At 43.3% G+C, this 15,705-nt stretch overlaps 1 protein-coding gene across 1 annotated transcript in view; it reads right to left on the bottom strand.

Moving 5' to 3' along the window:
- The window catches only part of CUX1 (cut like homeobox 1), a 301,593-nt gene that overhangs the window by 163,974 nt on the left and 121,914 nt on the right, over positions 1–15,705 (bottom strand). Inside the window, exon 5 of the mRNA XM_069089141.1 lies at positions 14,867–14,945. Coding sequence (XP_068945242.1) covers positions 14,867–14,945 — 79 coding nt within the window. The remainder of the gene's footprint in view (positions 1–14,866; positions 14,946–15,705) is intronic.

Genomic DNA, 15,705 nt, shown 5'->3' with positions numbered 1-15,705 from the left:
TCATAATGTTCTCTCTCTTGTTTGGTCACAAATTCTTGATTTCCCCATAGATCTGAAAGGTAGAAACTATCCCTTGCTCTGCTTATTTGCTTGTGGTATCACTCTTTATGTATAAATCATGTGCCCATTTGGACCTTATCTTTGAATATGGGGTGAGACATTGGTCTACACCTAGTTTCTGCCTTACTATTTTCCAGTCTTCCCAGCGGTTTTTGTCATATGGTGAGTTCTTATTCCAGAAGCTGGAGTCTTTGGGTTTATCAAACAGTTATTACTACAGTCATTTACTACTGTGTCTTGTACACCTTATCTATTCCACTGACCCACCACTCTATTTCTTAGCCAGTAACAAATAGTTTTGATGATTGCTTCTTTATAATATGGTTTTACATCTGGTACAGGTAGGCCACCTTCCTTTGCATTTTTTCCCCATTAATTCTCTTCATATTCTTGACCTTTGTTCTTCTAGATGAATTTTGTTATTTTTTCTAGTTCTAAAAAATATTTTTCGGTAGTTTGATTGATATGGCACTGAATAAGTAAATTAACTTATGTAGAATTATCATTTTTATTATATTAGCTCAGTCTATCCATGAATAATTGATAGTTTTCCAATAGTTTAGATCTGACTTTATTTGTGTGAACAGTGTTTTGCATTTGTGCTCATATAGTTCCTGGGTTTGTCTTGGCAAGGAGACTCCCAAATATTGTCGATAGTCATTTTGAATGCAATTTCTTCTTCTATCTTTTGCTTCTGAGCAATGTTGGTAATATATAGAAATACTCATGATTTTTGTGGGTTTATTTTATATCCTGCAACTTTGCTAAAGTTGTTAATTAATTCAACTAGGTTTTTTTTTGGTAGATTCTTTAAGAATACCATCATATCATCTAAAAAGATAGTTTTGTTCTTCACTGCTTATTTTAATTCCCTCAAGTTCTTCTTCTCTTATTACCAAAGCTAACATTTCCTGTACAATATTGAACAACAGTGGTGATAATGGGCTTCCTTGTTTCACCTCTGTTCTTGGAAAGGCTTCTAGCTTATTCCCATTACAAATAGTGCTTGCTGATGGCTTTAGATAGACAGTCATTATCATTTTAAGGAAAGCCCCATCTATTCCTATGCTTTCTAGAGTTTTTAATAGAACAGGTGCTGTATTTTTTTCAAAAGCTTTTTCTGCATCTATTGAGATAATATGATTTCTGTTGGTCAATTATGAAATGTCCAGTTATGCTAATAATTTTCCTAATATTGAACCAGCCCTGAATTCCTAGTATAAATCCCACCTGGTCCTAGTATACTATCCTGGTGATAAATTGCTGTAACCTTGTTGATATTTTATTTAAAAATTTTGTATCAATATTCATTAGGGAAACTATTCTATAATTTTTATTTTCTGTTTTGGTTCTTCCTGGTTCAGGTATCAGCACCATATCTGTGTCATAAAAGGAATTTGGTAGGACTCCTTTGCCTATTTTTTCAAATAGTTTATATAGTATTGGGATTGTTCTTTAAATGTTGGGTAGAATTCACTTGTAAATAGATCTGGTCCTAGAGATATTTTCTTAGGGAGTTCATTGATGGCTTGTTCAATTTCTTTTTCTAAACTGGGGTTAAGTATTTTGTTTCCTCTTCCGTTAATCGGGGCAATATATATTTTTGCAAACATTCATCCATTTTACTTAGATTAGCAGGTTTATTTGCACAAAGTTGGGCAAAATAGTTCCTAATTATTGCTTTAATTGGTGGTGAATTCACTCTTTTCATTTCAGATACTGGCAATTTGGTTTCCTTCTTTCTTTCTTTCTAAAAATTAAATTAACCAAAGGCTTATCTATTTTATTGGCATTCCTGTCCCCCTCCCCCCACCATAAAACCAGCTCTTAGTTTTATTATTAGTTTAATAGTTTTCTTAATTTCAATTTTATTAATCTCTCCTTTGGTTTACAGAATTTCTAATTTGGTGTTTAATTGGGGATTTTAAATTTGTTCTTTTTCTAGCTTTTTAAATTGCATGCCCAATTCATCTATCTGCTCTTTCTCTATTTTATTCATGTAAGCATTTAGAGATATAAAATTTCCCCTAAGTACTCCTTTGGCTGCATCCCATAAATTTTGTTATACTGTCTCATTATTGTCACTCTTTTTGATTAAATTATTGTTTGTTTCTATGATTTGTTGTTTGACACTCATTCTTTAGGATTAGATTATTTAGTTTCCAATGAATTTTTAATCTCTCTTTCCATGGCTCTTTATTACATATGATTTTTATTGTATCATTATCTGAAAAGAATGCATTTAATATTTCTGCCTTTCTGCATTTGAGATTTTTATGCCCTAATATATGGTCAATTTTTATGTAGGTGCCATATACTACTGAGAAAAAGGGATATTCCTTTCTATGCCCATTCAATTTTCTCCAGGTCTATCATATCTAACTTTTCTAAAATTCTATTTATCTCAACTTCTTTCCTGTTCATTTTGTGGTTATATTTAATTAGCTCTGAAAGGGGAAGGTTGAGGTCCCCACCCAGTAGAGTTTTTCTCTCTATTTTTTCCTGTAAACTTAACTTCTCCTCTAAGAATCTGGATGCTATGGCACTTGGTGCATGTATGTTTAGTATTGACATTACTTCATTGTCTATGGTACCTTTTAGCAAAATACAGTTTTTTTTTTCTGTTTTAATTAGATCTATTTTTGTTTTTGCATTGTTTGAGATCAGAATTGCTACTCCTGCTTTTTTTTTCTTCAGCTGAAGCATAATATATTTTGCTCCAGCCTTTTACCTTTGCTCTGTGTGTGTCTCTCTGCTTCAAATGTATTTCTCACAAACAACATAGTGTAGGACTCTGGTTTTTAATTTACTCTGCTATCTGCTTTTGTTTTATGGGAGACTTCATTCCTTTCATATTAACAGTTATGATTACTGTATATTTCCCTCCATTCTATTTTCCCCATATATACTTTTCTCTCTTTCTCCTTTCAGACTGTTCTTCCTCACCAGTGTTTTGCTTCTGACCATCGCCTCCCCCAATCTGCTCTCCCTTCTATCAGCCTCCTCCTTCCCTTTTCTTTCGTCTTTCTCCTCCTACTTCCTTATAGGGCAAGATAGATTTCTTTACCCAAATGAGTGTGTATTTATTCCCTCTTTGAGCCAAATTTTATGAAAGTAAGGTTCAAATAATGCTCACCCTTCCCTTCTTTCCCTCTACTGTAACAGGTCTTTTATGTCTCTTCATGTGATCTAATTTACCCCATTCTGCCTCCCCCTTTCCTCTTTTCCCTTTTTTCCCCACTCTTTAATTATTTTTATCATCATATCAAAGCCAACTTATACCCACACTCTCTAAGTATACTCCTTCTAACTGCCTTATTAGTGACAAAATTCTTAAGCGTTACAAGTATCATCTTTCTGTGTAGGGATGCAAAAAGTTTAGCTTTACATGTTGTTTTTTTTTCTTTCCTGTTTACCTTTTTATGCTTCTCTTGAGTCTTGTATTTGAAGACCAAATTTTCTGTTCCGCTCTGGTCTTTTCATCATCAGGAAAGTCTGAGAGTCCCCTATTTCACTGAATATCCACCTTTCCCCCTGAAAGACTGTGCTCAATTTTGCTGGGTAGTTGATTCTTGGTTGTAATCCAAGCTCCTCTGCCTTCTGAAATACCATATTCCAACCCTCCAATCCTTTAATGCAGAAGTTGCTAAATTCTGTGTAATCCTGGCTGTGACTCCTTGACATCTGAATTGTTTCTTTCTCACTGCTGGAAGTAATTTTTCCTTGACCTGATAGTTCTGGAATTTGGCTACAACATTCCCTGGAGTTTTCATTTTCGGATCTCTTTTTCAAGAGGTGATTCTTTCAGTGACTGTTTTACATTCTAGTGGTAGGCTAAGGGCAGTTTTCCGTGATGATTTCTTGAAAGATGTTGTCCAGGCTCTTTTTTTGATCATGGCTTTCAGGTTGTCTAATAATTCTCAAATTATCTCTCTTGGATCTATTTTCCAGGTCACTTGTTTTTCCAATGAGGCATTTTACATTTTCTTGTTTTTTTTTCTTTCTTTCTATTCTTTTGATTTTATTTGACTGACTGTTTGATGTCCCACAGAGTCATTAGTTTCCACTTCCCTGATTCTAATTTTTAGGGAATTATTTTCTTCAGTCAGCTTTTGTATCTCCTTTTCCATTCGGCTAATTCTACTTTTAAAGGAGTTGTTTTCTTCAGTAGATTCTTGGCCAATTCTATTTTTTAAGAAGTTGTTTACTTCAGTCAATTTTTGTGTTTTGTTTTCCAAGCTATTGACTATTTTTTTTTTTTTGGCCTTTTGGAGGGCAATTGGGGTTAAGTAACTTGCCCAAGGTTACATGGCTAGTTTTTTTGGTGTGGGTGTTAAGTATCTGAGGCTGGAACCAAACTCAGGACCTCCTGACTCCAGGGCTAGCATTTTACTCACTGTGCCACCTAGCTGACCCAACTCTTTTTTTCATAATCCTCCTGCACAGCTCTTATTTCTTTTATCAATTTTTCTTCTACCTCTCTTGCTTGATTTTAAAAATCCTTTGTGAGCTCTTCAAAGAGGACTTTTTGGGCTTGAGATCAATTCATACTCCCCTTGAAGCTTCGCATGTAGGCATTTTGACATTGTTGTCTTCTTCTGTGTTTGTGTTTTGATCTTCCCTGCCACCATAGTAGCTTTCTATGGTCAAGGCTCTTTTTTGATTTTTGCTCATTTTTAAAAGTTGAGCTCTGCTTCTGGGTACAGGAGGCATGTCCCAAACTTCTTGCACTGGGTGCCAGGGGCCTGGTCACTAGCTTTCTGTGCTAGGTCCTGTGGGACTGGTGCGTTGCCCATTGGGCTAGGATGGTCCAGCCTAATCATGCCTATTGTGCCCTGGGTTCCGGTGCTGGAAGTTTGCCTGCTGTGCTGGGGTTGGAGGCCTCACAGCTGGTTTGCCATACCACTGGCCTGCTGAGCCAGGACCTCAGTACCATGGATGCTGACCTGTGCTATGGCTAAAAGCCTCCTGATGGTCTGCCCAGACATCACCTGTGCTGGGCTATGCCCCTCTTCTGCCCACGTAAGAGACTTTTCCTGAAGTCCTTCTAAGTTATCTTGGGATGGAAAATTGCTTCACTCCATCTTTCTGTGGATTCTGTCACTCGAGAATTCTTTTAAAAGCTAAATTTAACATTGTCTCTGAGGGAAACTGGGCAGAGCTCAGGCAGCTTCCTGGTTTCTCTCCGCCATCTTGGCAAGTAGCTTTCTAGATGAGAAAATGTCTTAGTAGAAACATAAAAAAATCTATGATTTAGATGAGAATAGGTTTTAAATGTAAAATCTGCAACAGTCTCCTACTCTATTCCCAGTGTTTTCAGGGCTCTTTCTGTAATGAGTCTAGGGAACTCAGTGAGGAACTTTTCTGTATCCCTGAAAGTCAGTCCCTGCTCTACCACCTGCTGCCTTGGGTGTCTGAAGCTCAGGGAAGGAAGGCAACATGGCACAGTGGGAAAAGTTAGGCCTTTGAAATGAGAGGGTCTGGGTTTAAGTCCCGCGTGACCTTGTCACAGTGGCATGTCACATAATGTCCACATGGCATCATATCCCCCGTGTGAAATGAAGGAGATGAACCAGAAGGCCCCGAGTGTCCCTTCCAGCTCGCTCACTATGACTCTATGAAGTAGAGGTAGGTTGTGAAGCCAGAGCTCCCCAACTCAGAGGCCAGCTCTCTCTCTCTCTCCAGCAGGCCTTGCTGCCAATATGCACAATAAATGTTCAATTTATTGTCTGCAGATAAGAAGCAATGAAAAGTGAACAATTTGCTCACTAAGTAAAAACCACTCTAATTACAAAACTTCCCCCTTCCCCTCCTTTGAACAGCAAACAGTACTGTTTCTTCCCATTTAAAATTGCAGGTCTACCTCCGCCTTTGAAAACATGGAGAAGATATTAGCAATCAGTCAGAAACTGTGAATCAGAGACTTTATCACAGGAGGAAATGGGAAAACAGGGCTAAAGAAAGGTGATCCAGTCTCAGGGGCAAGAAAAGGGGAGAGGGAAATGGAGAAAGGGAAGGGGGAAGAGAGAGGTGTAGACTGAAAATAGAGGGGGGAGAAGGAAGAAGACAGAAAGAGACAGAAACAGTAAAGGGAGGGGAGAGAGAGAGAGAGGGAAAGAGAGAGGGAGAAGGAAAGAAAGGAGGAAAGGAGGGAGAGAGAAGAGGAGGAGAAAGAGTTATGGATATTGAAAGAAGAGGGGAGAGAGACACAGAAAGGGACAGAAATGGTAAAGTGAGGGGGGAGAGAGGAGAGGAGAAAGCCATATGGAGACTGAAGGAGGGGAGAGAAGGAGACACAGAAAGAGACAGAAACAGTAAAAAGAGGGGAGAGAGATAAGAGGAAAGAGGGAGAGGAGAATTAGGGGACAAGAAAGAGCAGGGGAGCAGGGGAGAAGAATTGGGGGAGAGAGGAAAGAACACGAACACCTAAACCAGGAATTATATATAAGCAATATTGAAATATAGTTATTATAAACACATGGGTTCTTCCAGATTCCTGATACTTGTATCTGGAATGGTTGCCACGAGTTACTAGGGAGGGTAACTCCCTATCCCTGGGAGCCCAGGGGAGGCTTGCAGTGAGGTGAATAACATTCAGGGCCAAGGTCGGGGGTGGGCTGCGGTGGGGCTCTAAGACCAGCCAAACCCATAGAGCTGGGCAGCGCCTCTGCCTACAGTCTCTATCAGTGAACCTGGAAGACCATGTCTCGTTCGATGTCTCCAATCCCCTGGGAGGGAGGGAGAGTTCCTGCTGGGCTGAAATCAGACACTGGCTCACTTCTACAGGTTTTTCCAGTGGGAAACGTCTTCTCTGTTCTTTAGGCTCTTCTGATGCTCTGAAGCCCACCTCAGAGCAGCCCACCTTTATTTGGAGCCCAGTGGGCATCCAAGACTCACATACCTTTGGTCTTCCAGGAGGCCAGAGCCATTCAGAGGCCAGGCCTCCTGCCTCCCCACCCCTTGGGCTAACCTAGCGAGCTCAGCTATCACTCGCTCCCTCCCTCGCCTTCTACTCCCACTTTACTGTAGCATCAAAGGCAGCCCAGAACTTGGCCACATTCTGCTTCCCTGAGGTCTGTGACTCATTCATTCAAAAGTCATCCAAAAGGGTAGGGCACGAGCAGTGCAGACTTCATCCAACCCGCCTCCTCCATCATCAACAAAATATTAAGAAATGTGAAGAAAGAATTTTGAAGAGGTTGGGTACATAGAGAGAAATAAGAAAAAACTAGAGAGGAGGTGAAACAGAGAAAGGGGAAAAAGAAAGGGGGGAAAGATCAGAAACAAGAGGGGGGAGGGAAGTGGGAGGAAGAGGGAAAGAAAAGAAGGAGAAAAAGAAGGTAAGAAAGAGTGGAGAAGAAAAGGAAAAGGAAGAAATCCTTTCATTCCTCTAGATCAGGGGCTTATAAACTTTTTTGAACCATGGAATCCTTTGACAGCCCAGGGAAGCCAATGGATGCCCTTCTTGGAATAACAATTTTAAATGTACAAGAGGATAGACAGGAAACCAATTACATCGAAATAGTTCTCTGTACATACATATACACGTAGAGCACACGTCACGTAACATACACATGGCCATTAGCATGTGTATATCATGTGCCTGTGTCTGTGTCATAGACCCTAAGTCACAACTTCTTGATCTAGAAGAATGAAGCCAGCCGCGAGGGACCACTCTTGGGAAGTGGGGGATAGAGGGGGAACTGTCCTAATTTTTCATTTTTGGCTTTTACCTGAGAAAGACAAATAGCCATAAACATTTTTTCTACTTAGTCGCATTAGGATCGCCACTGTCCACGTGCCCACTTCTACAAATGGATTCTAGAGACTCCTAGAATCATCAATCAAGATTATCTAGGCTAATCGTTTACAAAAGAGGAAACTGAGTCCCAAAGAGGCAAAGCAATGTGCTTTCCCAGTAGCGCAGAGAAATCTGCAGAATCGTCTTCCAGCATGCTTCCCCCCTTCCCCCTTCCTCTATTCTCATCTAAGCTGCTTCCCAACTGCCCACAAAAATGGAGCTCGGCACACGTGCGGCTCCCAGGACTTGGCACAATATGATGAATGTGAAATGAAAACTTCTGAATAAATGTCTACACAGGCACATCAATCCTGATAAAAGGAACGCCCAAGCCAACCCAGACCTAAGAGAGGCTTTCTGCTCCTTGGTCACTCGACTTGGCCAGAATGCTTTCTGGCCTTCTCCCTCAATCAATGGGGAGAATGTCAATCATGTCAAGCCTGGCTCAGCGTGGGCACTTGCTGTCCTCAAACAAAATAAACCACCTAGAGGAAAGCCATCTCTCTCTGCCACTTCCCATTTCCAAACATTTCCCCCAACGAGCAGAAACACCACCTGTTCTCTGGCCGCCCAAGCCAGATTCCTACAATAGTGGGTGGTGCACGCGTGGTCAAGGTACACAAGAACAGCCTTGGGCAAGTCTTCAGTAAAGGCTCAGATACTGACCAGGAATTACACGATGACTTCATCTGGACAAACCACCTGACTTCAACATCTAGGCACTGCACCGCTTAACCTCCTTGTTCTCAAGTCTCTTGGATCAGGATTTTAGGCTGCTGCACTGTTTGGAAGCTGACCCTCTAGAGGCCAGAGAAATGGGCTGAACTCAGCACTGAGAGATCTCTGGGGAGAGTTAGGCTATACTATACCACTGAAAAGGCTTTCATGACCTAGAGGTGGGAAGGCCCTCACAGGTCATCTGGTCCCACCATCCCTCTACCTCTATGGCTGGAGAAATGGAGGCTCTGGGAGCCTGGGTGACTTGTTCCCAGGCACCAGGGCAGTGTAAGGGGCAGCATGTGAACCCAGGCCCTCTGACTTTCAATCCTCCTTCTGTTGCCTTAATTTATAATTCTCATTTCAGCTGAGTCTTTATGGATGGCAGCCTGGGGTGTAACAGAAAGCTACCCTCAGAGCCAATGAGACTTAGGGTCATGTCCCACTTCTGACACATACTGACCAATCAGCTCGTCTCTTTGGGCCTTAGGAAACTTTCTAAGATGGGGATTCTTAATCTGGGGTCTGGCACTATTAGGCATGCTTGACTGCCCAAGGGGTCTACGACCCCCAAAAAGTTAAGACCCCCTGCTCTTAGACCATGAGCTGAGAGGAGGCACTGACATGTACTGGTAGAGGTACTTTCCTCACCTGGGGAGTTCTCTCAAAAAGCTCAAAGGTCCACACTCTACCCCTCCCGCGATCTCTCCTATTACAAAAGTGAGCTGCTGCCTCGTCACAAAAAGGTCCTTTCTCATCTGTTGGTTCCCCTTCCCAACAGCTAAGAGTAGAACCTGTTTCTTTTCTGGTGAACTCTAAAACTTGCTATTGTGATAATACACTGAGGCTAACCCAAATTCCAGCCCCCTCTTGTAATGACTGTCTAGAATGACCTGGCCCCTGTCACCAAGTTCCCTCTGTGTGCCCCTGGGGCCCCTTCATTGTCCCCTCCATTACCTGGCCCCCATGGCTGGTCCCCTTCACTGTTCTGTATGTGTTTTTTCATTTGCCTGATATTCCCATTTAGCCGCTTGTCTCTTTCGATAAGTTCAGCTGGACCCCTGCTCTGGGGTTCACACATGTTTATTTCCTTTGTAGGGGTCCGCTCTCTCATGCCAGATCTGACTAACCACAAGCTCGAGGCACAGAGCCCATAATGAGCTAGGGATGACAAGAAAACAGCAATATTACCCAATGGCTCCTTTCCCAGGGCAAGTTCAGTGTCCAGCTTGCTACCTTTGGGCTAGGGAAAGGAAGAAGGGGTTGGATTCGAGATTCTCTCTGCTGGGCAAACACCCTTGACTGATGCAGGCTGGCTAAATCCTTCCTCTTTCCTCTAGATTTCTCCAGAATGAAGATAGTCTGTACCATATATGCCATCACCTTACTCACACATTTCTCTGTGTTTCATCTCTGTCTCTTCTTCCCTGCGAGAGTCACCGGCTCTTTGAGGGCAGGTCCCATATTGTCTGCTTTGGAATTTCCCTTCTCCTCCTCCTCCTCCTCCCCAAACCCTGTGAAATGAACGTTCTAGAAGAAGAGTGAAGGAGGGGATCACAAAGTCCCTTTTAGAAGCCTGTTAATTCTAGGAGTTCCATGGAAGATGATCTTTCCTTGTACTATAAAAACTTAGGGACATTAACTCCTATTCTGCTAAAAACAACCAGCCTTTGGGCTTATTTGAGTACTGGTCTTAGAGGCAGAAGATCTGAATTCAAATCCTAGGGAAAGTTGTGTGATCCTGGGCAAGCTGCTTTGTGTCTCAGTTTCCTCACCTTGGTATAGTGCTTAGAACAGTGGACTTGGACTTAGGGAGACCAGAGTTCACATCCTGCCTCAGACACTCCCTAGCTATTTGGCTCTGAGCAAGTCACTAGGCTTCAGTTTGCTTTTCTGGAAAAAGAGGATAATCATGATAACAAATTTAGTTCAGAGGGCTGCCAGAAGGGTCAAAGGAGATATTATAGGAAAAGCACTTTGAAAGATCTTAATGTGATATATACATGTTGGCTAGTACTATAATGACTATTATCAACATCGTAATCATTAAGGATGTGGTGCTAAACTTAGAATCTGAAAACCTGAGTGCAAATCCTACCTCAGACACTAACTGTATGACCGGGCAAATCACTATCAGTCTCAGTGTGTTCATCTGTAAAATGGGGGTAATAATAAGATTGTCTTGAGGGCCAAATGAGGTCACCAATGTAAGATGCTATGCAAACCTTCCAGTGCTATAGAAATGTTAACTGCTATTAGTATGTACAAAATGAGGGTGTCACCAGTGACCATGGAAATTACCCAGTTTTCCAGAACAATGTCCACCCACACTAGAAGCCTTACACAGCCGAAGGATTATCACTTACAACTCGTGGGATCCTGGGTGAATCACAACCTTCCTGGACCTCAGTTTCCTCATGGATAAAATAACAGGAATGCCACAGAAGAGAGATGAGAAGATATTCTCCCCCAACTCCCACATTTGCAAAGGTGGGGGGCCATGTGAGTTAGTTGTGCTGAACGTTTTCCCCCAGTCTCTTTTATTCTGTCACAAGGGATGGCACTCCAGGAGAGATGGGGGAGAGACACATTGGGAAATATAAGTGATAGAAAACAAAACCTACCAATTAGATTGCATTTTTAAAAAAATGACGAGGGGGCTCCTTCTGGCTCTGAATGTAAGACCCTGGTCTCCCATTCCTATTTCCCCAGCTTTTCCCTTCCCCTCAATGACATGAAATTCACAATGTTTCGGTCTTTAATAAGTAATGTATTTAATTCTACTTTACAGATCTGAGATAGGAGGCAATGTTCTGCATGAATGTCCTTCTGGCTGGATTCCACTGGAATACCGAAAATGGACATTGCGGACAAACGTGTTACAAACCTCAAGCTGCATTTTCCTTTCTCCAACTTATTTAAACAAAAGGCCCCTCAGGTCCCTCTCTGGAGCAGATGGTTGATCTGTCCTCCTGCACGCTGACGTCAGGAAGGCTGAACCACCCAAACTCTCAAAATCCCTCATACACATGCACGAGGCAGACAAGCCTTCTACAGATGAGAAGATAACGGAGATGGGAGAGCAGTAACTGAAGCAAAGCACGCATTCGCCCCCATTAGCAGAAGGCCCCATGCGGCCCAGGCTCCTGGATCAGGAGCTCAGCTGTTTAACTTAGCCTTGAGAGTCAATGTTGCTGGGCTTCACCTCTAGCTCGTTCAAAGAAAGCCTGAGTGCTCTCCAGGGTAGACACCCCTTCCCCCCATGTCTTTTCAGGGACCATGAAGGAGGCTGGCCACTTTAAGAGGAGAAAGCCTGGCTTGTATGGCGACCACCAGCTTATGGAATGATGCTGGATGGCTTTGTAAACTAGGGGGCAGTCCAAATCTTTGGAAGAAATACTTCTCCTTTTTTTGTGGATAGAAAAAAGGAGGGACAAAAATGATTACTCCCTGCAGGAAAAAAAAAAAAATCCCACAAGCAGCTGAAGGAAAATAGCCCCCTTTTAAATGACAGCTCAATTCAGAAACTGCACTGGGGAAAATGTGTGTATAAAACTCAATTACATATTTGAAAAGGGGGCGTGAGATGTTTGGAAAAACAACTGCTAATGGCCTCAGCCTCGGCAAACCCCAAACAAGCTAACCTTTTCAAAAAAGAGTTAACACACACACACACACACACACACACACACACATACACACCTCAATAAAATATACACATTACAGAATGACGCATTCTCTCCTGGCTTCTTTCTCCTTTACAATAGGACCTTTTGAGTCCTAATATGGCCCCAGAGCACCCTTTAATAGCAAAACAAAAATAGCGAATCAAAGGAACACAGCAACCTTTGCAAACAGAAAGCTGCCAGGAGTTATATTTATCAAAGCCAATCTGTCCGGCTCGATTGGATTTTTCCTGCAAATTCTCTCTACCTGAGTCAGAGCAGGCACAGCCTGGGCTTCAGAGAGAAACTCCTCAGTCTCCCCATGATGCAGGAATGAATGCAGGTGGGACTGAATGCGTTTTAGGGAGAAATTTCAAAATAGGGGACTAGACACAACGGAATCTTTCTCTCAGGATCCCAGACTCTGAGCTGTTTGTTAGGAATTCCGGGGCCAGCAACTCTATTTTTTTCCCTTTAGAGATGAGGAAACTCCAGGCGAGGAGGCACAGGGCTGAGATTTAAGCAGATCTTCCCAACATTAAGCCCAGCGCTTTCTCCACTCAAGGACAATGAAATTGATTTTGCAAACGGGTATCAGGAGGGGACAAAATAACATACAGGAGAAGTATGGACACTAATATAGCCTTGGCTGCCAACGCTAAGGCTCTGACTGCAGACAGAGATAAGATGGAAAGCTCAAGCATCATGCAAAAGGCTAGAGAAAACTGGAAAAGCAACATGGCGATACCAAAAGCCAAATGTGCATCTCAGATGTCCAAGAGAAATGGATGATCCCAAGAACAGAAAGCAACCAAGCCAAACCAGGTAGGGACAGCAGCTAGTTCCCTCTGAGGGGGATTCATACCCACTCCAGATTGACAAAACCAGGGGTGGCGAGGGGAAAACCTGCTGCTAAGGAGGCCACAAGATGTGCAGTCTTCGTCTGGGAGGGCAAAGCTGAGCCTGGCCTGGCCTAGAGAGTGAGCACTGATGGGCACACTGCACAGGCAGCCAGGCTTTGTTTTTGTCTTACTGAACTTGCTTCAGTCATGACTAAGACGTTTGTGTGGGACATAACAAGTCGCTGGCATGCATGTATAATTCTAATAGGACAGCTCGGGCATAGTAATGCTAATGAGGCTTCCTTGCTCACCACCTGCAAGAGGGCTTAAACACCCCCTAGCCCAGCCAGCTCCTCTCCAGATGGTCCTCAAAGTGAGAACCTGCCCAGCAGCAGCAGCGTCCCCTACTCAGGAGGAAAGAGAAAGGAGTCCCTCTCCCTTCCTTCTTGGTGGAAAAGCCAAGGCTTGTCTTTGTGTTTCCAAAGGTAACACTGAACTGAATTCATTTCTTAGAAGGCCAAAGAGGCATCTTTGTTGATGCCAGGATCATTCATTTCAGACTGGAAGAAGCCTCAGAAGTTGAGTGGACCCAATCCCCTCATTTTACAGATGTGGAATCGGAAGCTCAGAGACGTGAAGCCACTGGCCCATGGCCACACAGCTACCCAGTGTCAGAGGCAGGATCTGAACCCAGGTCTGGTTGACCCCCGGTGCGAAACACTATCCATTATGAGAAACTGTTTGCTTTGCTAATTGGGCAGAGAGGCAGGTATAGAGGGAGAAACATTGTCTGCCGTTACCATAGGAGGACACTCCAAAGCTTCCTTTATACTTGCCCCTTAAAGGAAGAGAAAAATACCAGAAGATGAACAGACTTAACTCTAATTTCTCCTCCATTCACGTCCCCTTTTCTTTGGTTTATTCTCGTTTTTGATCAATAACGGAACCTCCTGGAACGGTGGTTCTTACAAGTTTTCTGCTCATGGCATAGAAGAATCGTGGTCCTACAGTGACAGCCACTGTCTACACGGCTCAAACAATGAGGCAACAGGGACTCTGTTTTTCCCCCAGTCATCACAGTTTACCTTGTATTGCAGTTCTCTGTTCGACTCTTATCCTCAAATCAGCGGATTACGTACCTACTGTGTGCAGAGTCCCACCCCCAAGGAGTTTCTATCCCAGTAGTATGGGATTCCAGGGCAGGGAGCTCCCTCAGTACCTGGCCCAGTGCTTGGCACATAAACTGAACTGACCACAGTTAGTTTGGTGAAAGTGGGGGACTTGTAAGCCTCGATGGAGAGGGGTATTAATCGATGCATAGGGGGCAGTAAGAATGCATTCATTCTCTTACAAGCTTATTGAAAGAATGAATAAATAAACAAGCATTTATTAGTCATTCTGGGCCAGGCCCCGCACTAGGTCTGCAGAGTCAGCTTACAAAGAATGACAATCCCTGCCCTCCAGAGAATCCACAGAGGGGGGTGGTGACGAGTGTTGGGAGAGGTCACAGGGATGACGAGTTAGGCCGTGACTGGCTGTATTTCCTACTACACTACAAGGATGGAGAGGAACCAGGCCACGTTTGGGACTCAGATGAGCGTCCCATCCTGCATCCTCTGCTGGACACTGAGTCTGGGAGAGTCTACCTAGGCCTTTGCTTCTTCCCCGGGAGTGCCGGGGATGCCAAGAGGGAACTGCACCGTTTCCTGCAGCTGGCCAAGAAGAAAGCCCCCAAGGAACAGAGGGGCGCTGGCTCGTTCCAATCAAGCCTGCTGGCTTACCTGGGACATCAATTAATCTCTTATAGACATTCAAGAAGGCGGCCTCCGCTTCTTTGCTTCTTTTACTCAGTGCATCGATCTAAAGGGGGCAAAGAGAAACAGTTCAGATGTCTGCAGGGCGTCACCGAAATTCACAAAGCAATAGTGCCAGGGCCCCACGCGGCCACAGAATGCCACAGACCTCCTTACAGGAAGAATAATAATATCAATACTGGTAATAAACATAACATGGACGTTATTCAGTCATGTCTGACTCTTTGAGACTCCACTTTGGGGGTCTTCTTGGTAAAGACACTGCATTTCCTTTGCCACCTCATTTTACAGATGAGGAAACTGAGGCAAACAAGGTGAAGTGACTTGTCCAGGATCACACAGCTAGTGTCTGATTCTGGATTTGAACTCAGGCCTTCCTGACTCCAGGACTGTGCCACCTAGCTAACAGTTATACAATGACAACTGTGTTCCAGGCACTGGGTTAAACACTTTTACAATTGTTATATCTTTTGATACTCCCAACAACCCAGGGAGGAAGGTGCCGTTCTTATTCCATTTCATAGACAAAGAAACTGAGGCAAACAGAGGTTAAGTGACTGGTCCAGAGTCATTCAGTCATCTGAGGTAAAATTTGAACTCAGGTCTTCCTCAGTCCAGGATCCTTGTTCTATTCACTGCACCACATAGCTCCCGAAACTTCTACAGGCAAATACAATTTAAAGAGGTCCTTCTTGTCCAGGAGGAAGTTTTCCACTGGTTTAAAGTAACTCTGGGCGGTTGGCAAGTAAGGATACAAGAGCAGCCTGATGCTGTGGCCGATTCAGTGAGTTAGCTGCAGGCTGGCT

This window comes from Petaurus breviceps, unplaced genomic scaffold (genome assembly GCF_028583685.1).
Source record: "Petaurus breviceps papuanus isolate PSGF00001 unplaced genomic scaffold, PetGlider_PUasm1.0 186, whole genome shotgun sequence".
NCBI classification, from domain to species: domain Eukaryota; kingdom Metazoa; phylum Chordata; class Mammalia; order Diprotodontia; family Petauridae; genus Petaurus; species Petaurus breviceps.
The sequence above is the reverse complement of the archived record's forward strand: the minus strand, read 5'-3'. Positions and strand labels throughout refer to the sequence as shown.